The sequence below is a fragment of the Lynx canadensis genome, chromosome E3, assembly GCF_007474595.2.
Source record: "Lynx canadensis isolate LIC74 chromosome E3, mLynCan4.pri.v2, whole genome shotgun sequence".
Taxonomy (NCBI): Eukaryota; Metazoa; Chordata; class Mammalia; order Carnivora; family Felidae; genus Lynx; species Lynx canadensis.
In genome coordinates this window covers 14,217,473-14,240,818 of record NC_044318.1, presented here as the reverse complement: position 1 = coordinate 14,240,818, position 23,346 = coordinate 14,217,473, and the positions used below count along the sequence as shown (strand labels likewise).

The following is a 23,346-nucleotide window of genomic DNA, read 5'->3' as shown; positions in this document are numbered from 1 at the left end:
TTTTGCCTCTTGTGGACATTGGGCAAAGTCTGGGGATATCGGTGGTTGTCCCAAATGAGTCAGTGGGGGAGGTGGGGAGGCAAGGCACTATTGGGTCTAGTGGACTGAGGCCAGGGGCTGCTGCTAAATGTCATGCTGTGCACAGAACAGTCCCCAAAACAAAGAGTCATCCAACTCAATATGTCATCAGTGCCCAGTCTAGAATGATCTAGGGCCTACTCTAGAATGATCTCTGTCTCATTTGCCTGACAATCTTTTAACCTTCAGTTTTCAAGTTAAAACTGCAAGTTGAGATGTTCTGACCTCTGACCATGTCCACCCCCTAGTCATCCCCTTGCTTTCTAGCTCTTTCACACCTTGCATGGTGCCTCTAATTCCACCTTCACAGGCAGGGGACCTGCTCCACCAGGTAGGTCCTGGGGCGCTTTTGCTCACTAAATGCCCAATTAGTCCTTAGCATAGGAGGTGCTTAACGAATGTCTGTGGAATGAGCATCTGAACAAATGAGTAAGTAAATAAGTAAGAATCTGCCCGCCATGTTTCATAATCTGTTTGCCTTGCTATCCTGTGAACAAAAGAAAATAGGTATGTTTTTTTTTTTTTAATTTTTTTTTTTCCAACGTTTGTTTATTTTTGGAACAGAGAGAGACAGAGCATGAACGGGGGAGGGGCAGAGAGAGAGGGAGACACAGAATCGGAAACAGGCTCCAGTCTCCAAGCCATCAGCCCAGAGCCTGACGCGGGGCTCGAACTCACGGACCGCAAGATCGTGACCTGGCTGAAGTCGGACGCTTAACAGACTGCGCCACCCAGGCGCCCCAAAATAGGTATGTTTCTAAGGATCATTTTTCTCAGGTGCAAGGGTGCCAGGTGAACCCTGCCTAAACTGGCCAAAGAGTGTGCCTTCCCCAGGTTCCCGCCAGGGCCCAGGGCTTCCCAGCCAACAAGGAGATGCCACCAACCAAGGATGGAAGGAAGGCACCAGGAATCGCATCGTGAAGGAGATGGAGACCATTTCTAGCTTTAAATAGAGGACATCCCTCCACGCCTGTATCTTATTTGGTTCCTGATTCAAAACCCAAACTCCTGGGGTGTGTGCTCTCCATATTTGATGACATTAAGAATGATGGTTTAGGTGCGATCATCCTGTGGACGTTAGGTTAAAAGAACTTATCTTTCTGGGAGGTATACGGAAACACACACACAACTACATGGTGTCTCGGGAGTGCTTCAGTGGGGCCGCGGGAAGAGAGTGATGGCACAGACACGTCAGCACTGGCCACGACCTGATTCCAGCTGAAACCAGGTGATGTGTACGTGAGGGTTCCCTATACTGTTCTCAGCACACGTATGTGTGTTTGAAAAATGCCCTGATAACTTTTTTAAAAAAATTTTTCTAATGTTTATTTTTGAGAAAGAGACAGAGACAGAGACAGAACATGAGGAGGGGAGGGACAGAGAAAGGGAGATACAGAATCCGAAGCAGGTTCCAGGCTCCGAGCTGCCAGGACAGAGTCTGACACAGGGCTCAAACTCATCAACCGTGAGATTATGACTGAGCCGAAGTCGGACGCTTAACCGACTGAACCACCCAGGTGCCCCAAAACGTTTCTTTCTTTTTCTTTTTTTTTTTTTTTTTAATTTTTTTTCTCAACGTTTATTTATTTTTGGGACAGAGAGAGACAGAGCATGAATGGGGGAGGGGCAGAGAGAGAGGGAGACACAGAATTGGAAACAGGCTCCAGGCTCCGAGCCATCAGCCCAGAGCCTGACGCAGGGCTCGAACTCCCGGACCGCAAGATCGTGACCTGGCTGAAGTCGGACGCTTAACCGACTGCGCCACCCAGGCGCCCCTCTTTTTCTTTTTTTAAAAGATGCCTTCATGTGGCTCTTGTGTGGAAAGTACTGTCCTCACCCAATACCCTCGCGCCACCAGAGGAAGTTAGGCCCCCCGCCCTTCGCTCTCTGTCCTCTTCTCCTTTTTAGCCCCACCAATAAATCAGGCTGGAAGACACAACACAGCCAAGCAAAGAGCTGCCTTCCAGCAGGAAATACACTTCATTTTCTTGCCTTCTCTCCCCGTCCCCCCGTCTAGAGGAGTTTCCTTTTTTACAGCCATTTTAAAGAGCAGATCAATGTTTGGGCCGAGGGACAGATGTTCCTGGTGGCATCTCAGTTTCTCAGTGCCTCAGGGCTGCTGGCCGCCCCACCAGCTCCACACAATCGTGGCTGGCAGCCTGCAGGCCCACAGCGCGCAGACATTGGAGAATGGCTTGCCATTTGATACTTTCACGTGAAACCTCCCAATTTTTAAATGTGCGCAAACTGTTGTTTTGTTAACAGTTGTTAGGGACCAAGCACAGAGACCCGTGGGCATCCAATAGCCCAAAAACACACGTCTGTGACTCTGCCGGGCCTATCACAACTGACGTCCCTTCCTCCACTCTTCCAACCTCCACCTTTCCAACACCTTGTCCTGCCTCTAATCAAACATGCCAGTGACTCCCAGATTCTAGAACGAACATCATGTCACTGCAGGAATCTCTATGACCTCTTAGCACTGTATCCCTTGCATACTCCGTTCCAGCTGCACTGAGCCCCATTGTGCCCCCCCCCCCCCCGTCCCCCCGAGTACACCAGGCGCATTCCCAGCAGCCGCAGTTCCCTCCGCCTAGACCACTTTCCCAGTCAGAGCAACTCACCCCTCCTCCTGTTCTTCTCCATAAGGACTTCCCCAGCCACTCTCATTAAAATCACAACTCTCTCCTGCTGCTACGTTCTGCTTTGTTCTTCTCACATGCCACCATACTATTTTGTTGTGGTCTCCCCCACTTGAATGGAAGCTCCCACAGGTAGGGGTTTTGTGGTCTCTTCTGTGTACCCTTGAATAGAGCTGGGGACACCGTGCCCTCAGTAAATAAACACTAGCTGAATGAGTGAACGAACGCACCCGTGATGCTCAGGTCCGGTGCGGATCCCAGGCCGGAAGACCCCAAGTGTAAGGTCTCCACGGCATCTCATGGAGGCAGAATGCTTCTCCAGCCCGGCGGCCACATGCCTCTGCCTCTGGTTTCACAGCTCGGACCAAGGAAAGCAAGAGGAAGCCAAGACCTTAGCACAGGCGGACCTGGGGCCACAGGCCGCCTTACCTGATGGGGTAGTCGGCTGCACTGAGGTTGATGAAGAAGTCCCAGGGCCAGTCGGTCATCTCCAGGAGGTCACGCATGCCCTGCAGGTACGTGGACAGGAGGCTGGCTCCTCCCCAGATGGTGGCCATCCGCCAGGGGGTGACGCGAACGTTGTCATACTGTCTGGCAAACTGGAGCACTTGCCGATGTAGGTAATTAGAGCGCTTTTCCCAGGAGAGAAAAGGGGACAATTCAGCAGCCCAGAAAGCACACAGACATGCCCCTTGGCTTCTGTCTGTCCCTTCCCTTCTAGTTGACAGGGCTTCTGAACATACTGGACTTTGCCAAGTAACTGGTTCAGGCCTGCAGGGTCTTTCTATGTAGCTGTGTGAAACTTTATTTTTTTTAAAAACTTGTTTTAGGTACTTGAAATGCAGATTCCCTGGCCCCACCTCTGAGCTGATGGTTCACTCTGTGTGGGCTGGTGCCTGGGATGCTGCATTTTAATACAAGACTGAGGCATGTGGTCTGAGGATAATAAGCTAAGAAGTACGACCGTGTCTAAACCTGGTGTGTATGTTGAGGGATGGAACTTCTCCATGACCTTCCCAAAGTCCTGCTGTGACCAAGCATCCCGTTTTTCCTCCTCGACTACTGACATAATCGTGTCAGGTCAGCAGACCAACAGAAACCTCTAGCTCAGGCATAAGTCGGCTGCGGGGTTTTTATAAATAAAGTTTTATTGGAACACAGCCGCACATACTCATTTATACATTTCTTATGGCTGCTTTCACTCTACATTGCAGAGCGGAGTTGGTGCAGCAGAGAGTGTAGAGCCCACACAGCCTAAAATATTTACCATCTGGCCCTTTCTGGGACATGTGTGCCCACCCCTGGGATAGCCCCGCTCACAAAGCGGCAGGCACTGTATCGGGCAGTGGAGCAGTGAGGAAAAAGAGGTAAGAAACACAACGTTTACAGATAAAGTCTAAAGTCACAACTGGGGACTTTGAAACACACACACACACACACACACACACACTCTCTGTGCCTCTCTTTTTCTCTCTCCCCCAGACCAAATGCTACAAGGAGAGGCAGCAGATTAGACTATCAGACTTGCCTGAGAGGCAGGGCAGCTTGGAGAGGGGCAGACAGACCGGCCAAGAAAGGCAGCAAGGGGTGGCAAGCGGGGGAGGAGTTCCTCACCTTGTCCACGTGGATGTAGTAGAAATGGTCTTTGTGGTAAATGGCCTTGAACATGCGCTGCAGCTGCCGAGAGGCCCGGCCGTGGACCACCAGGACGAAGGCGATTCTGACTGGGTTGGCCAGCATGTACTCCACCGAATCCTCGTCCCACTGAACGTTCTTGTTGGCTTTGCCTGGGGACAACCCAAGAGACCAAAGAGGTGGGTGAGGCCCAGAGGTTCTTTGGTGAGAGACAGGGAGTTTCTCTAATGCTTCAATTGGGGACTATTTGAAAGGCACGGTCATCACATCGGGCCCTGACACCTAATCCAGCTTAACTAAGCTTGTCGTGGACACTTACAACGTCCTGGTACAAATGTGGGGGACCGTGAGGTCCACAAAGGCAGGGTTCCAAACCCCAAGAAGCTTTAAAAAAGCTGATGGAGACCTAAGCACATGTATTAACCTATAGAACAAGGCGGGAGGAAATGAGAGGTGTAAGAGCTGTGTCTCTGAACTGCAGGGGAAGGAGGAGGTATTTCTGAGCTGGAAAACACAAGATACACGAGCTGGCTTTGCCTGTCCAGCACCCACTCTTCCTTCTCCTCCTAACAGCACCCTCTTTTGTAAAAATTGTGGTAAGAACAGAAAATATGGTATCTGCCCTCTTACACTTTTAAGATCACAGCCAAGTATTGTTGATTTTAAGCACAATGTCACACAGAACGTCTCTAGAACTAAGTCATCTCCCAAAATGAAAACTTTCTCATACAGGACGTTGGGGGGCATCGTCCCCCTCCTCCATCCTTAGTCTAGATGGATGGGGAGGGTCTCCATTATCGGTGACAGGGAAGGTCACAGAGCTTAAGGCCTGGCCAATCAGAACACTGTATCTCTCTGGCAACGAACAGTCCGTACGGTTCAGAGACGGATGTGTGACCCAAAGAAGCTAATTAGCCACGAAGACAGTAGAATTCCAGACTTTTGTCGCAACAAGTACATTAGAGAGGCTCCCCTTCTGCAATACATAAAACTGGAAGACTCTAAGAGCCCATTTATCCCCGCCTGGACAAAGATTTTTTTCTGAGAGAAAAGCCAACACAGAGGAGGCACTGCTGAGTCATGGGATCCTAATGACCCCGCCTGAGTTAGCTCTATCAGTCCTGCTGGAGGTCAGCCACCATCATCTCTTGGTTTTCTTTGAAAGCCCAGATGCTAGACCAGAACCACCTGCATCTATGTGGTTCCACATGTCTTTTACCCTAGAAGACCCTTAAAGATTCCTTTTCTCCTCCTTTCCCTTGCAAACACTCCAAGGGCAGGGCTTCAAGGAGGAACACAGCCTGCTGGGTTAGTTCATTACAATTTTGACTAGAGATCTTCTGCCTTTCTTCTGCCTGACTGCCTTTGGGTCAAACTTGATTTCTTCTGGCTTCTAGGTTTAGGAGACCCAGAACGTTGCAGGTGTCCCAGGATGTCAGCTTGGAAAACAGAGAACCAGGAGCGGTTAGTCTGGAGCTCTGGAGACTGGGAGCCTGCCGCTGTCACTGGAAAGCTGAGCGACTGCCAAATGAACACGGCTCCTTCTATGCTGTTCCAGAAGACAGGATGAAATTAACATGGATGATGTCCAGATCACGTGGCCCAGCCTTTACGGCCTACATGACCTACCTCCTGAGGCCCTCTGCGCCCTGCGTGCCTTACCGTCTACCTTGCTACCTGGCCTTCTTTCTCTTCCTTGAGCCGTTTCATTTTTGCCTCAGGACCTTCTCACTGGCTATTCCTGTTACCTGGAACACCCTCTCCCTAGATCTTTGCATGGCTGTAGCTTGTCATTAGTTCACAGCTCAACAGAAGAACACCTGCAGCCACCAGCCACATCACTCTCTTTCACCTCACCGTATCTCAACTTCTGCGTAGCATTTAATACCATCTGAAATTGTTTATCTGTTTACTTATTAATTGTTTGAACACTCCACTAGGACATAAGCTCCAAGAGATGAGAGGCTATTTCGGTGTTGTTTATCAATGAACACTCAATGCTGTAACAGGATCTGGCACACATCGGGTTCTCGCTGGAAAAAAAAAAAAAGCGATAGGAGGGTACATTTTGGTTTGGTCCATAATAATAACAATACGTTTCACTGAGCGCCGACCAGCCCTTGCCCTTCATTATTTCACTCAATCCTCTTAACAACCCCTGCACGATAGTGCTATTATCCCCATTTTGCAAGTGAGGAAACCGTAGCTTAGAGAGGCCAAGGGATTTGTTTATTCAAGGTCACAATGCTTTAATTATTCAGCTGAGATTCAAACCTGGATCCATTTCCAGAGCCTATGTCCTTAAACACTAATATATACTACGGTACCACACCTAGACTTTGGAAAAGTTTATAACAATTCTGCTTGAGTTGAGGAGAGGACAGGAAACACCAGAGGGGCTCCTGGGTGGCTCAGTCGGGTAAGCGTCAAGCTTTTCATTTTGGCTCAGGTCACGATCCCAGGGTCATGGGATCAAGCCCCGTGTCAGGCTCTGTGCTGACCATGGAGGCTGCTTAAGATTCTCTCTCTCCCTCTGCCTGTTTTCCCTGTTCATGTACACTCTCTCTAAAAGAGAAAATAAAAAACAAAACAACCCCTACTCAATTCTGCTTTTTAATGAAATAGCCTATAAATTAGTCACTGCAGCTAGGTAGACATGCATTCAAGGCCTATCATAGGCACTGCAGGAAGGATTCCTATGTTATGTGGGAGGCTGACTCTCGATGGCCAATAAGATCCCACCTTTTCATCCATCCATCCATCGAAATCCAACCACCCATCCAGCAAACCATTCGACAACCCATCCAGCACAGCACTCAACAGCTTATCATCCAGAAAACCAAGCATCCATTCATCCATGCACCCATCCATCCAGCATCCTCAAAGCAAATCACCCATGCCCCCACTCTTCCAACTATCAACTTGGTGATTCATGCCATATTAATTTAGCCTGTACCTCTTTGCCAAATACTGTGCTAGGTACCAGTAAAATAAATTCAGGGAAAAAAATCCTGATCTTTGAGGGGCTCAGCCAGCTGGGGCAAACAGAAGACAACGGTCACTTGTTTTAGGATAGGAGTGTCTTCAGCTTGCCCTCGGAGTGGGGAAGGGGTGAGCGGTCTGCCTGCAGAGCTAGGGGGCACCTTAGGAAGTTCAGCTCAAAGCTTCTGAGCCCATCTTTTTAAGCACTCGTGGTGGATCCCAGCGTCTTTGGCTCCTTGGCTGTTCAGTCAGTAGCTGCGATCCTGGGGATAATTACCATCTTGGCTCTTGTTGCAGACACACTGAGCAGCAACCAGAAAGGGTTATCCTAACCACCCTCTAATCTTCCCTCCGCACCAATCACAAATACTCTGGGCTTTCCTGGTGATTATATGAGAGGGGCATGCCTGGAGGAATCGTGTCCCTTTAGACACTCACACAACTATCCATCCATCCACCCACCCACCCAGCATCCTTAAAACCCCCCACATGCCAGCCCTGGACAACGCCTGAAGTGCTAAGACACGTAGGATGTGAGCCTGTTTTCACAAATGGATTATGAATGGACTAAGGAATGTGAGAATCCAAAGTAAAAAGATGATAACGTGTAAGAAAAGCTTATATTCTCCTTCCCATGACTGCAGCCTAAAGGCAACATACTGATTTTCACCATGCTGGCTGCGACCTGGCCTTCCCCTCCTTGGAGACTATTTAACAAACGGAGGAACGTTTAGAAACAACGGCTACCTGTGCCCCTTTTTACCACCTGGACTTCATCGGGTGGTTTTTCAAAGGCCTAAAGGTGGCCCATGACACCGTATTTTCTAGGAAGTTCACTCTGCAGGGGCTCCTGCTGGTCCTCAGGTAACACTGCTCATCCCTACCCCAAGGTGTCTGGGTAACACTGATCTGGAGCTCCCCACATCTGCAGCTTCCTGGGCCTCTAGGATCAGCCGGTGGTCTCTGGCCGTGGATATCTCTTGCCATGCTGCTGAATGGGTGGGTGAATGAATGAATGGAAGGAAGGAATGCATTCTGGACACGAGCCGCTGCTCCGGTCCAGAGGAGCTGATGTCACTTGAGGGCCTGCTACCCAACAGCCTGTGCCAGACCGGGTTTGTGGGCAACTTACTTGGCTCTGGAGGAATGCAGGGTCAGCCTGTGAGGCTCAGAGAAATCAGCATGTCTCCCCAGGGTCACACACAAGCCCAAATCCAGTCTGCTACCTTTACCTGCCTCCAGGGCATCAGAGGGTAGAGAGACAGAGAGGGTTGGCGTCAGACCCTGTGCAGATCTTTTTTCTTTTAATTAAAAAAAATGTTTTTAGTGTTTATTTTTGAGAGAGAGAGAGAGCGAGAGAGCGCGGGCAGAGAGAGAGGGAGACAGAATCCAAAGCAGGCTCCAGGCTGTGAGCTGTCAGCACAGAGCCTGATGTGGGGCTCGAACCCACAAACTGAAAGATCATGACCCGAGCCAAAGGTGGATGCTTAACTGACTGAGCCACCCAGGAGCCCCCCATGTGCTGGTCTTTAGAGAGATTTGTGCACTGATGTTCAAGAAAACCTTTTGTAACTTCCTTTAGGAGTTTAGAAAGAAGAACAGATTCACGGACAGACAGACACAGATGTGAATGCTTCCCTTCTGAAGAAAAGGAACCGAGCCCCAGGGAAATCAGGCACTATCACTCCAGCAACAGAGCCTCTGGACTGAAAGCCATCCCGGGTCAGACAGCTGGTGTGGGGAACAACCAAGAGAAGAGGGAACAAAAAACCCCAGGTTCCTCTGGAGTCCGGCTATTTTGGGGATAAGGGTGGGCAGGAAAGAACTGAAATACCTGAAGAAAGGAGACACACACACACAGGGGAGGATGAAGACAGGGCTGAGGGGCAGAGAGACAGACAGACAGAAATAGACAAAGACAGAGAGACAGATGCAGAGAGGGAGCAGGGATACAGAGGGCCACAATCCCATTGAGAGAAAAATGGAGGGAGACCTGCAGGCAGGAAGACCGCCCCCTTCCTCACACATATGGAGGGAGAAACACACACAGAAGCGCCGAGAAAGCCAGAGACCTACACAGGTATGAACGGAGACAAACCATGTAACCAGATACAGAGAGACAGGAAGAGACAAGGAAAGAGGGAGCCACGATGGAGAAGCCGGGTCCACCGAGCTTCCGCCGCTATCGAGCATCCCTCAGAGCAAAGGCAAACGAACCCCCAGGACGTCAGAGTGCAAAAAGGCCCCAGGTCTGGCCTGCTGCCCCCTCACCTGGTGGCTCTGCCTCTCTCAGGGGCCCGGTGACGGAGGCAGGAGCTGAGGCCCAGAGCCCCACCCAAAGCGGCAGGATGGCTGGCTCCGGAAACACACCCATAACGGGCCCCCATTCCGGCACGTAGTAGGACCTCGATGCGTTTCACTGAATAACCAGAGAGGGAACGAGAGAGTTTTGTGCCCACATGGCGGCCGGGTGGGGGTGCGGCTCCCAAGGGCTGAGGTTCACATGATGCCCTTTGCCAGCTGCCAGCCACCAGCTTCCCATTGTTGTCGCACGCCCCTGGCTCCTGTAATGACCTTTCCGGCAAGCAGCTCTGACACAGTGGGGGCCGGCGGGTGGGGGAGCTGGGGAGGACAAGAAGCCACACCGCAGACAGGGTGGAGACGGGCCCTGCGGTGGTCCCCTCCACACCCTGGCCACCACTGCGGGGGCCGCGGTCCTGAAAAGTCTTCTATGCAGTACGTCTTCAACGGACTGTGGTGAGATTCCTAGCACGAGCCAGAAGTGGAGAAACCTTCTCTCCCAAGCTGCTGGCGGGAGGTTGGGGGGCAGGGGGCGGGAAGCTGCCACGGCTTGGCCAGCACTGATGTGGCCGCAAGAATTATAATTTTAAACATAGCCCTTGACCCAGTAACTCCGCCCCCAGGAATCTATCTTAATTAAGGTTAGGAGAAGGCAAGCGTGTAAGTCTCTACATACAGAAGGTTCTTTTGTTCATTCATTCACCTGGTGTCTTGAATGTGCCAGACATAGTTCTTGTCATATTAGTGGACGCAAGAGAGTCCTTCCCTGAATGCTGCTTAGTCTAGCAGGATGGAAAGCCAATAAAAAAAAGTAAGCAAATAGAAAATACAGTTGCAGATAGTGATAAAGGTTATGAAAAAGAGAACAAAGGCGTGTTAAGGGAAGGGGTTTATTTAACCACGGTGGCCGGGGAAGGCTGATGTGGGGATAAGCGAACAAACTCTGATTAAGATGAGGGAGTGAGCCATGTTATTATCAGGGATGAGGAGGATTGCTGGCAGCCAGTGTAGCAAGTGCAAAGGTCCTGGGGCCTTGACCTCAATAGTGTTTATAATGGTCCAAAACAGGAATCGCCTAAAAGGTCTTATTAATACATACTGATACAGACTGTTGTCTATAATATATCAAGCAAAAGAGAAGTTCCAGTCTATAACCCCTAATGTTTTATAAGACATGCTCCCAAATATTAACAGAGGTTCATATGGTGACGTGACAGTTTTCCTCTCTTATTTATACTTTTCTGCATTATCTGCATTTGGTAAAATGGATTACATTTATCATGAAACATAACAAAGGTGAGGCCTAATCGATAATTCTAATACCAAACTGTTTATTGAGTGCTGCTACGTGTTAAGCAATTTCTATCCATGATTTTTTTTTTTCTTACTTCTACCCAAACCCCTATGAGGAGAGTCACTGTCCTTCCATTATATGACTGAGGAAGCTGGAGCTCAGACAAGTCTCACTTGGGACGTGGCTGTGCTGGGGATGAAGCAAGTCTGTGATGCCAGAGCCCTATCGTTGCCACTACGCTCGATCAAGCTGTCGCCATTACAAAAAGAGGGAAGGCTGCTTCTAGAAGAAGCATGTCAGCTGGCTTTCAGCTGCAGGACAGATAATGACATGTGGCTGGAGCCGTGTGTGTCTCCAGAGACTAAGACCCAAATACTGCCCAGCTCCTAAAAAAAAAAAATCAACAAACCCCTCCCCCCCCCGATGCATTTCACAATGTAATCAGGTTCCTGTGGCACAAGACAGGAAGTGGAAGGATCAGAGTGATTAGGGACAGCGGGAGAAGCTGACTTCAGACCAAAGTTAACAAGCCATGTTTGCGGGGAAGAATATCAAACCTATTTTTGCGATGCAGGTGTGAAGGCCAAGCAAAGGGAATCACGGAGAGTCCTGCCAGTTTCTATCTGTGCTGCACTCGGCCTGTTGCCCAAACTCCGCGTTTCTCATCACGGTCATGGGTCAGACGAGGACTATGTGATGCTTAGGCTCCAGGGAGGTGGGGAAGATGAAGCGGCTTTTGCAAGGGTCGATGTGTTGGGCAAATATCGTGATGCTGGTAACAACCTTGCAAGAATACTGCCTGGGAGGAAGATACAAGGTGCGGGGCCGAAGAGCATTGCCTCTGGTCAGGCAGACCTTGAACAAGTTACACAAGCTCTCCAAGCCCCAGCTTTCCTGTCTGTAAAACGGGCATGTGATAATCACAGCATCTGCATCACATGAATGTTCGCGTCTGGTACCCGGCACTGCGCCTGTCGCGCAGTAAATGCTCAATAGACAAGAGCGTCCGCGTCATCAGTGTTCATGTCATGATCTCTACTAGGGTGTTTGTCCACAAGGATGAGCATCAAGCTTGGTTTAACTAATGGGCCCAGTTGCAGGCTCAACCCCGAAGCCTCTCAGGCTCCGAGAGCTGTGCACACGCAGCTTCCAAGCCAATGTCCACAGCCGGAGTCCTCTGCAGTGTGCGCCTCACACCGCGATGAGTAAATGCGGCCAACGGGAGCGACTTATGGCCGCGATCCTTTCGCGGTGAATCCCACTACCAGGTAATGACAGTGTCCACCTGGAACGAATGCTATACGTTCACTCTATCTCCATTAAAAAAATAATAAAAATAAATACAACTTCCAGGACACTGCTAAAATAAAAAAAATCCCAAACCCAAACCAACCAAACAAAAACCAAATCCAAAAAAGCCACTTGATTGGAATAGTTGCTCCACCAACAAAGCCCTCAATGCTATTTATACTCTGAGAGGGCCTCTCGGGCCTGCGGCAAGAGAAGCAGCTTTCTGACTCAGTTCCAAATAAGAGGGTTGGTTGGGTCGGGAAGGGAGACACGTGGACACAAGGTTGTGCGCACGTGGCACTCGGGTCAGGAGGTTCCGAGCTGGATCATGACCAGCTTCCTGCTGCCTGGGAGGCTGTGGGCTGCACTTCAGCACCGGTGGCCAGCTTTGTCACTTCCGGTAGAGACTCTGGGAAGACAGAGTTCCTTTCTGATCCTCGGTTCTTCCTCTGTAAAATGGGATGGTTCCTCGGTAGCTCTGTTTTTTTTTATTTTTTGAGGAGCACCCATACTGTTGTTCATTCCCATCGGGATGAACGTTGAGGGCGTGATGCTCGGGGAAAGAAGCCCGTCGTGGAAAGGCAAATACGGCATGATCGCCCGCGTGTGAGGTGGCGAGAGTGGCCAACTGCAGAGAATCAGAGTGGGCTGGTGGCTGCCAGAGGCTGGGGCGGAGGGATTACTAGCAATGAGCAGAAAGTTTCAGGCCAGTGAGATGAACAGGCTCTAGGGTCCAGCTGCACAACATTGTACCTTGAGTGACCAGTGCTGGGCACTTGAAGATGTGTTGACAGGATAGATCTCATGTTAAGTGTTCTTACCACAACAGGATAAATAAAGCATGTACATGAAAAATAAAGAGGGATGAGCAATCTGTCCCCGACCCCACGGAGTTGTGCGGTGATTCGTGACTGCGGACGGGACACGGCTTCCAACTGGCGGCAGGCTCACTGCACAGAGGCAGGATTCACATTGCTCGGGGGACAGCCCCTGACGGTGGTAGATTCTTTGTCAGACCTGGGTGGGGGTGCCTTTCCCCACTGGGAGACTTCAATGCAGAATTCTGGTGACCAGTACTTGGGAGATGCCCAGTGCCCAGAAAGAAGTCCTGCTCTCAGTGTGCCTAGAAAGCTGGCCGGGGTGTGAGGGCAAGTGCACCAAAGGCCCCAAGTCTGGGTCCCAGTCCTGCTTCTGCTGTGATCCAGCCAAGGGACCCTGGGCAAGTCACTTCCTTTCCTTGACCTCTCTAACCCTTACAAAACAGTAATGATATGTCTAGGTAGACTGAGCACTTACTATGTCCTAAGCACTATCCATGCATGGTGTCATTCTCCCAAGGTCTGAGGAAGCAGGTACCAAGGGGCACCTGGGTGGCTCAGTCAGTTAAGCGTCTGACTTCGACTCAGGTCATGATCTATGGTTCGTGGGTTCGAGGCCCGCGTCGGGCTCTGTGCTGACAGCTCAGAGCCTGGAGCCTGCTTCGGATTCTGGGTCTGCCTCTCCCTCTCTGCCCCTCGTCTGCCTGTTCGTGCTTGGTCTCTCAAAAATAAACATTACAAAAAAATTTTTTTTAATTTTTGATAACCCCATCTTACATGAAGGATTCTGAGGCCAAGGGGGCACTAACTGATGACAAGTCACCTTCTCTGTCGAGTGCCAGGACAAAGACAAACACTCAGGCCTGCCGGGCTCCAAAACCTGTGTGTCAGTCTGCCAGATGAGGGAGACGAAATTTCCATAGTCTGGGATCCTACCCTTACGGAATTAGCACCAGTGCATAGAAAGCATCCTTCTCTGAAAGTGGGGTTGGCTTCCCTGAGCTGACCTCCTGTCCCATTCCTTCCTTTCTTCTTTCTTTCCGTTCCTTTCTCCTTCCCTCCCCTTCCCTTCCTTTTTCTCTCTTGCCCTCCCTCCTCTTGTCTCTCTTCAGCTTTATGGAGGTATAAGTGACATAAAATTTTGAAATACATAAAGTGTACATTGTAGTTCTTTGATATACACTGTAAATGGGTCCCCCATCCATCTAGTTAATTAACACATCCATCACCTCACATATTTATCATCTTCTGTGTGAGTGTGTGTGTGTGTGTGTGTGTGTGTGTGTGTGTGTGTGAACATTTAAGGTCTGCTCTCAGCAAATTTCAATTATACAATACGGTGTTATCAACTGCAGCCACCATGTTTTACATCAGCCCCGCAGAGCTCATTCATCTTAAAACTCAGAGTTTTCACCCTTGCACCCACCTTTCCCTATTTCCCCCATCCCTCAGACCCTGCAGCCACTTTTCTACTATTTCTAGGAGCTTGGCTTTTTCCTTTCTTTTCCCTCCGTCCCTCCCTTCCTTCCTAGTTTCCACATGTAAGTGATACCAGGCAGTATCTGTCTTTCTCTGTCCAGCTTATCCCACTTGGCATGATGCCCTCGAGGTCCATCCATGCCATCCCCCACCTCAGGATTCCCTTCTCTGTCATGGTCGCACGACAGAACCCTGCATAGAGACACCATGTCAGTTCGGTTTTTGATAGCTATCAGTTCCCCACGGGCCACGGCCAGGTTTCACCTTTCCTAGGACGCCATCACCACTCTTCTGCCCTGGCCCAGCACAGAGTGGAGCCCAGCGTGGAGGTCTCAGTGAATGAATGATTTCTGTCCGGTGGATTAAGCCTGGCAGTTTCGCCCAGGTTTGGGGGCCGGGAGGCTGAAGTGGAGGATGCAGGCCTGACTCCACTCATCGGGTGAACTGGCCAAGCGCTGGGTCTCCACTTTTCCTTGAGGCTTTTGGCAACTTGGGGACCCTTGCTGAGCAACCAGGAAAATGCCCAGCTGCCCTCCAGCATGGGAGCTAATTCAATGCCATCAAATTACCACCAGCTGGACTTAGGGAGAAGGAGGGGAGAGGGTCTCACAAGGGGACCATGGAGTCGGGAGGGGAGAGCTGGGAGAACGCCACTCCAAGGGTAAAGGCGGCCAGGCCAGCACCCTTCAGGGCTCAGGAGCAATGAACCTTTCTCGGCAAAGCCACCCTTGACCCTGCCCCTCTCCCTTCTTTCGAGTCCCCTAAAGGCCCTCCAAGCATCCTGAACTTCCTTTTGGGTCAAACTGTGCCCAAATGTGCATAACGTTTACCATCTTAACCATTCTTAAACATACCATTCAGGAGTGTTAAGCCCATCCATTCTGTCGTGCAATTGTCACCATCATCTGTCACCAGGACTTTCCATCTTGCACATCTGGAATCCTCATTAAACCACAGCTCCTATGCTCTCTTCCCCCCAAGTCCCAGGCGACCACCACTCTCTCTGTCTCCATGAATGTGACCGCTCCAGGAGATTTCGCCGAAGTGGAATCGTAGAATAGGTGCTCTTTTGGGTCTGGTTTCTAGCCTAATGTGCCTAGAGGTCATACATGCTGTAGCGGATGGCAGGATTTCCTTTACTTTTGAAGTTGAGTCATCTTCCATTGTTTTTTTTTTTTTTTTCCAACGTTTATTTATTTTTGGGACAGAGAGAGACAGAGCATGAACGGGGGAGGGGCAGAGAGAGAGGGAGACACAGAATCGGAAACAGGCTCCAGGCTCTGAGCTATCAGCCCAGAGCCCGACGCGGGGCTCGAACTCACGGACTGCGAGATCGTGACCTGGCTGAAGTCGGACGCTTAACCGACTGCGCCACCCAGGCGCCCCGAGTCATCTTCCATTGTTAAGGACAGACCACATTCTGGTTTATCCTCTCATGGGCAGGTGAACAGCTGGTGTGCCTCCACCTTTTGGTTCTTGCAAGTAACGCTGCTATGGAAATGGGTGTTGAGAGGCCTCTGAGACCTGCCTTCAGTTCTTTTGGGTCTACCCCCAGAAGCGGAATCGATGGATCACACGGCCCGGCATCTTTGGCAAGCGAAGGGAGTACCGGCCAGCGCTGAATGCCACTGAATGCCCTTGCGTGGTTCCTGCCTCTTTATGGCAAGCGAGAGCAAGATTTCCACTTACGGCAGTGATGCAAAATTACTCTGAAAATAAAACTGACTTAAGTAAAAATGAGAGTGAGTCTCCTGCCATGAAAACATTATGAGAATAATAGGGCAGGTGGAATGTGGATATGGGAAAATGGTGAAGAGGGCTGAGGGGTGAAGGAAGCTTCAGGAATATTAATTAGGCTCCACAGGCCTGCTTCCCCACCTGGGACGTGCTGAGTTTGTTAAACAAATGAGGGGAGGTGAAGACCGGCTACAGGCTGATGCCCGAGCAGCCCCATCCATACTTCACAGAAGGACTCGCAGGTCCTTCCTACAGTCCTGGCCTTCCCAGCCGGCTTCAGGGAACCAGGTTTTGTTCAGGACTTTTCTAGGGGAGGCTCTGAGGGACCATCTTCCCGCTAGGGAGACGGAGCCATGGCTGTGCTGACAAACACCATCCTTTCGATTTTCACTCCAATTTGTGGGGCACTTAACATTCATGAGGTTCTTTTACAGGCTTCTACCTCTCATAGAAATGCAGCGCATGGAAATTATCCCCATTCGTGGATAATTGTCCTGGGATCAGAGAGGAGAAGGAGCTTGCTCAAGGTCACAGAGCCAGGAAGTGGAAAAGAGATTAGGGTACAAGTGGATCTGACTTCAAATACCATGTTCCACGTGCAGACTTTGCCTGGCAAGAACCTCAGCATTCCCAGCTTTGCTCAGGATCCCATAGGGCCCAAAGGGGTTTCTCAACCTTGGCACAACTGACACTTGGAGCCAGATCCTCGGTTGTGGGAGGTGAGGGTCATCCTGTGCACTGTAGGATGCACATCTCTGTCACATCTTTGGTCTGTACCCACTCGATGTCAGTAGCACCTTCCCCAAACGTCTCCTTTCATTGACAAATGTCCCCTGGGAAAATGGACACCATCGCTCTCAATGGAAAAGCACTTCTGTGGAACGGAAGGTCTTAAAATGTGGTCTTTGATCATCAGCATCAGCAATACCTGAGAACCTACTGGAAATGCAAATTTCAGTCCACCCAGAGCTTCCGACTCTGAAACTCTGGGCATGGAGCCCAGCACCTCTGCACTTTATTTGACAAGCCTTCCAGGTGATTCTGGTGCAAGCTAACATTTGAAAAATCACTAGCCTAGGCTAGTGATTTTTTTTTTTTTTTTGAGTCTGTCTATTTTGAGAGAGAGATTGCATGAGCGAGTGAGTGGGGGAGGGACAGAGAGAGGTAGAGAGAAAATCCCAAGCAGGCACAGTAGGCTAGTGATTTTTAACCCTAGGTGCACATTAGAATCACCTGAGCACCTTAATAAAAACAAACCAAACCAAAACAAACGAAATCCATGCTTTGGCTCCGCCCCAAGAAATTCTAATTTAGTAACTTTGGTGGGTGACAGTGGTGGCAATTTTTTAAAGCTCCCAGGGGGTCCGATGTGCAGTCAGGGTTGAGAACCACCTTCTGGATACCTTCTTTTCTTTTCAACCACTTTTTACAAAACCACGTGTCTCAAGGTGTAGCTTTATACCCAGATACATCTCCAGACTCCTCCTCAAATCCCCATGGCCTCCTGCTCCGCCAGAGACCGAAGCCTAGCTCACTGTTATCTTTCCTCCCACTCTGAGAAAATGCCTCCCTCCACCCCCGACCAAGCACTCAGGAAATGTTCCTGCTCACTGATTTTTTTTTCCCCTCCATTCAAGTCTGGAGTTATTAAACCACAGCCCATGGCTGAACCGTCTTATTGATTTTATTGTCGAGAGCCCAGGGATATTCTAATGATGTACTGCTCAATAAATGGAAACTGGTGGGATAGATATTGATGGCGTATGGTACATTTCGCCGCAATTCACTGGATCCCAGTCACTTTGCCTGTTACACATCATCTGTGAAAATGCTGCTCTCGGTCCTGCAAGCTCGTGTCCATCCTGCTGATGTTACTTTTCCCTGGCATCCGGATGAAAGGGCCATTATGATAACAGCTACTGCTGTGTGCCAGGCCCCAGGCTGAGTGTTTCTCAACAGACATTATTTCATTTACTTCTTACAGCAGAACGTTGTGGGGAGATACCCTGCTTAGTCCTATTTTACAGATAAGGAAGTTGAGGCTCAGACCGGATGCTTGACCTGGCTAGCTCATAAGATGCAAAACCAGCATTCAAATCTCTGTCAGCCACTAAAACGAGGACTTAAAATTTTTTTTTTTATGTTTACTTATTTTTGAGACAGAGAGATAGACAGAGAACAGGGGAGGGGCAGAGAGAGAGGGAGACACAGATCTGAAGCAGGCTCCAGGCTCTGAGCTGTCAGCACAAAGCCCAATGCGGGGCTCTAACTCATGGATGGTGAGATCATGACCTGGGCTGAAGTCGGACACTTAACCGACCGAGCCACCCAGGCGCCCCTAAAATGAGGGTTTTTAACCTCTACTATGGTATCAAGGTTTGTGTCCCCAACTCCCAAACGCCTGTGTTGAAAACCTAATGCCCCAGGTGATGGTATTAGGAGGTGGGCCTTTGGGAGGTGATTAGGTAAGTCATTAGGGCAGAGTCCTCACAAATGCGATGGGGCCTGTGCCCAAATAATAGAAATCTCAGGGGGCTCTCTCGCCCTTCTGCCAAGCGAGGACATAAAGGGAGGACAGCTGTGTAGGAAGTAGGTCCTCACCATATACCGGATCTACGGGCACCCTCTATCTTAGACTTCTCAGCCTCCAGAAGTATAAACAATCAATTTCTGTTCTTTATAAGCCACTTACTCTGTGGTACTTTCTTTTTTTTTTTTTTTTTTTTTTAAATTTTTTTTTTTCAACGTTTATTTATTTTTGGGACAGAGAGAGACAGAGCATGAACGGGGAGGGGCAGAGAGAGAGGGAGACACAGAATCGGAAACAGGCTCCAGGCTCTGAGCCATCAGCCCAGAGCCTGACGCGGGGCTCGAACTCCCAGACCGTGAGATCGTGACCTGGCTGAAGTCGGACGTTTAACCGACTGCGCCACCCAGGCGCCCCACTCTGTGGTACTTTCTTAAAGCACAAAGGACCAAGACAACCCCTAAGCTAAACTGTACGAGGAAACTAACAGCTTCCAACTGTACTTGAGCAACCTTTCAGACGGTTTCAGTACCAATGAATAGGTCACCTATTCTCCCCTTCTTAAGTAGGGATTCTCAACAGAAACTACCGGCATTCGAGGAGAGACGACTTCTCCCTTGGGTAGGGTTGTCTCATGCACTCAAGGACATTTAACATCATCCCACCCAATGCCCTGTCCCCTCAGCATTTCCCAACGTCCCATAGAGGGATCAGTATGACTGTGGCTTGAGAACCTCTCACCCCATGGGGAGGCAGGAGATTCTTGGCCACGATGGCCTACTTCCTTCTTGCCAACGTGGACAGTCACTCTGGAAAGGCGGGATGGCCAAGTGGAAAGAAGTTTGGCTCTGAAATCCATGAGATCTGGGTTCAAACCTTAGCTCTTCACCCACTGTGACTCTGTGAGGTTGGGCAAGTTCTATCACCTAACGCTCTAGCTCCTCATCAGTAAAACGAGTGCGGGAGTGTCTGGGTGGCTCAGTCGATTAAGCGTCTGACTTTGGCTCAGATCATGATCTCACAGTTTGTGGGTTCAAGCCCCACATCAGGCTCTGTGCTGATAGCTTAGAGCCTGGAGCCCACTTCAGATTCTGTGTCTCCCTCTCTCTCTGGCCCTCTCCTGCTCACACTCTATGTCTCTCTCTCAAAAAATAAATTAAAAAAAAAAACATTAAAGAAAAAAACCCAAAAACGAGGGCAAATACTGACTCCTGCCTTGTAGGGAGGAATCTCGGGAGTCACTCAGCGAAGTGCACACTACGGAGCAGGGGCTCTGAACCTGGGGCAATTTTGTCCCTCCAGTCACCTGTCTTCTCTGTGCTCGCCTCAAATTCCTGATCTGCAGTCTCCACTGGAATAAAAAAGCGCAGTGTTCTACATGGGGTGGTTTGATACTCAGCAACCGTAACCAGGAGCAGTTACGGGAGCAGGTAACAGAGCGACGCCTGTGCCACAGAGAGCCTTGGCTCAGGAGCGGAAGACTCTCCCGAAGAGAAGACCGGCAACGAACACCTGAATATTCCCCAGACCGTTTCCACCACAGGAAGAAAACCGAATGGTGGCCCTATTACTATCACCTTAAATCATGACACGCGAGGGGCTGCATTCAAGTTCTTGCTTCTCCTTTCCAATTTTATTTCCCACCGTGCTCGCCCAGCGACCCTTTCCATGAGGCTGCAACCTAGTTGAATGTCATCGAACCCCTGCTTCTGCTCCTCACCGTGCTGGGCTGCCCTTCCCTTTTCCTCAGACACCAGCTCGCCATATGAACTGAATCGTGTCCCCAACCCAAATTCGTACGTCAAAGCCCTAACCCTCAGGTGACCGCATTGGAGATGGACGTTGAAGGGGGGGCGGTGATTAAGTGGGGTCATTGGGGCAGAACCCTGGTCATACGGGATCAGAGCCCTTGTGAGAAGAGACAGGAAAGAGCTTGTATTCTCTCCGCCACGTGAAGATGCGGCAAGAACTGGTCATCTGCAAGTCAGGAACACGGCTCTCACCAGAACCCGACCAGCTGGCACCCCAGTCTTGGACTTCTGGCCTCCAGAAGCATGAGAAAATAACTTTCTGGTGTTGAAGGTGCCCAGAGCTGCTTAGTACACTACTCGAGGAGGGCAGGGGATGCATTTCTTGGGCTAAGATCTAAGATCTCCAGGTAGGGTGAGGAGTTAGTTTACTAAGTAAGCAGGAAGGGGACAGTGTCCCCACGTAGAGGGATCAGCACGTGCCAAGGCCCGTGAGGAAAGACAGTGCAGTAAATGACAGGACAGGGAGGAGGGCCAGGGTGGCTGCAACACCGAGGCCCAGCTAAAGCACGTGGTGAGACTGGCATGAGGAGACATCATCACACAGGGTCCTGGGCACCATCTTAGGGACTGCAGTGCAAGAGAGTGACGAGCCATCCTAAGAGGCTTGTTATGGATGGCGGGGCGGTGGGGTGGGGGGGGGGGGCGGTGCGCACTGCAGGCAGGACCCATTTTGCGGTTCGCAGATGGGATGGTGCTCGGTGCACGGCTGCCTGATGCAGAGAGGAGGGGGAGTGGGGCCAAGACCCACGCGCTGCGGTCTGAGGTTTGGGGTGTCGAGAACGCTGCTTCATCCGTGCTCCCTGCCTTTTTGACCCTGAGGTTACCATTTCCCAAGTTCTCCCGCGAGCCTTCCTGTCGCTTGACATTTTCATCTCTGTCCTTCTCTCCTCTGCTGAAGGCACTCGCGGGCTCAATAAATACTGCTGTGGAAAAACGCAGAGACTCATCTATTTTTATTACAAATGGAGCCACTGGAAGAGGGAACAGCTCTTATTTACTTCTCAGGGTAAGGGTTTTGACAACAGGTTTATTTTCTCCAACTCACCAAGGACTGGAAGAGTAACACTCTCAAGTAACAGTACATTAATTAATGCCGAATTGGTTGGAATTTTCCTAATAAAAATCCTCATAGTAATCACATTATGGGCCATTAACGCTGTCTCCTGACCATAAACCATAAATATGTTCTGCAGGTGCCTTCTTTTTAAAATGGGACATTCCCCCAAATTGTTGCCCATTTGTCACGTTAATGCTGTCACATCACACAGGGCGGACAGGGGTAAACACACAGGCTCGTGTTGGTGCACGGGTCACTCGGCCAAGCTTGTTCATGGGTCGCTTCGTTTAGACCCTGCAGCGGACTTACAAGGGAAGCGCCACCACCATCCCCATTTTACAGATGGGGAAACTGAGGCACAGAGGGAGTGGGTCAACTGCCTGGGGCCAAACGGCTAGGGAGTTTCGGGCCAGGATGTGGACACAGGCAGCCTGAATACAGAATACTCTGCCATCCTGCCTTCTGAGAAACAAGCACTGGGTGGATCCAGAGGCATAGCTAACCTCTTGGCCAACCAACCCACAGCTAATGGTTTCTCCTTTTCTTTTCTTTTCTTTTTTCTTTCTTTCAACGTTTATTTATTTTCAGAGAGAGGGAGAGGGAGAATCCCAAGCAGGCTCTGTGTTGCCAACACAGAGCCCAGTGTGGGGCTTGAACTAACAAACCGCAACATCATGACCTGGGGCGAAACCAAGAATCGGACGCTCAACCGACTGAGCCACCCGGGCACCCCGCCAGTTCATTTCAACAGTAAGGGAAGCAACTGTCAACCCAGCACAGCATTAGGCTTTGCTCCTAGAGGGCAGGAATTACGCCTTCTTTACTTCTGCCTCTCCAAGGCCTAACCAGATGCCTGGGGACAAAGCCAGGAGCACCTGAGACACACTGAATACATTTCTGTTGAAAGAAGACATAGCTAGTGAAACACACGGATCAGGGACGCCTGAGTGGCTCAGTCAGTGAAGCGTCCGATTCTTGATTTCAGTTCAGGTCACGATCTCATGATTTGAGAGTCTGAGCCACCACATAGGGCTCTGTGCTGACTGTAGAGCCTGCTTGGGATTCTCTGTCTCTCTCTCTCTCTCTCTGTCCTTTCCCTACTCATAACTCTCTCTCTCTCTCAAAAAAAAAATTACAGGGGCGCCTGGGTGGCGCAGTCGGTTAAGCGTCCGACTTCAGCCAGGTCACGATCTCGCGGTCCATGAGTTCGAGCCCCACGTCAGGCTCTGGGCTGATGGCTCAGAGCCTGGAGCCTGTTTCCGATTCTGTGTCTTCCTCTCTCTCTGCCCCTCCCCCGTTCATGCTCTGTCTCTCTCTGTCCCAAAAATAAATAAACGTTGAAAAAAAAAATTAAAAAAAAAAATTACATACATACACACATACACACACACACACACACACACACACACACACACACGTGTATAATGGGGTTCCTGGGTGGCTCAGTTGGTTAAGCATCTGACTTTGGCTCAGGTCATGATCTCACGGTTCATGGGTTCGAGACCCACGTTGGGCTCTGTGCTGACAGCTTGGAGTCTGGAGCCTGCTTTGGACTCTGTCTTTCTCTCTCTCTGCCCCTCCTCTGCTCACGCTCTCTCTCTCTCAAAAATAAATACGAAAAGAATTTTAAAAAATTAAAAAACCCCACCACCATGTACTAGAGAGCTCATGGCAATGGGGAACAGGGAGCCCCCC

At 50.1% G+C, this 23,346-nt stretch overlaps 1 protein-coding gene across 1 annotated transcript in view; it reads right to left on the bottom strand.

Annotated features, from left to right (window-relative positions):
- Positions 1-23,346, bottom strand: part of XYLT1 (xylosyltransferase 1) — a 309,407-nt gene that overhangs the window by 75,310 nt on the left and 210,751 nt on the right. Inside the window, exons 4-5 of the mRNA XM_030300138.1 lie at positions 4,335-4,507; positions 3,150-3,352 (exon numbers count right to left, since the gene is read on the bottom strand). Coding sequence (XP_030155998.1) covers positions 3,150-3,352; positions 4,335-4,507 — 376 coding nt within the window. The remainder of the gene's footprint in view (positions 1-3,149; positions 3,353-4,334; positions 4,508-23,346) is intronic.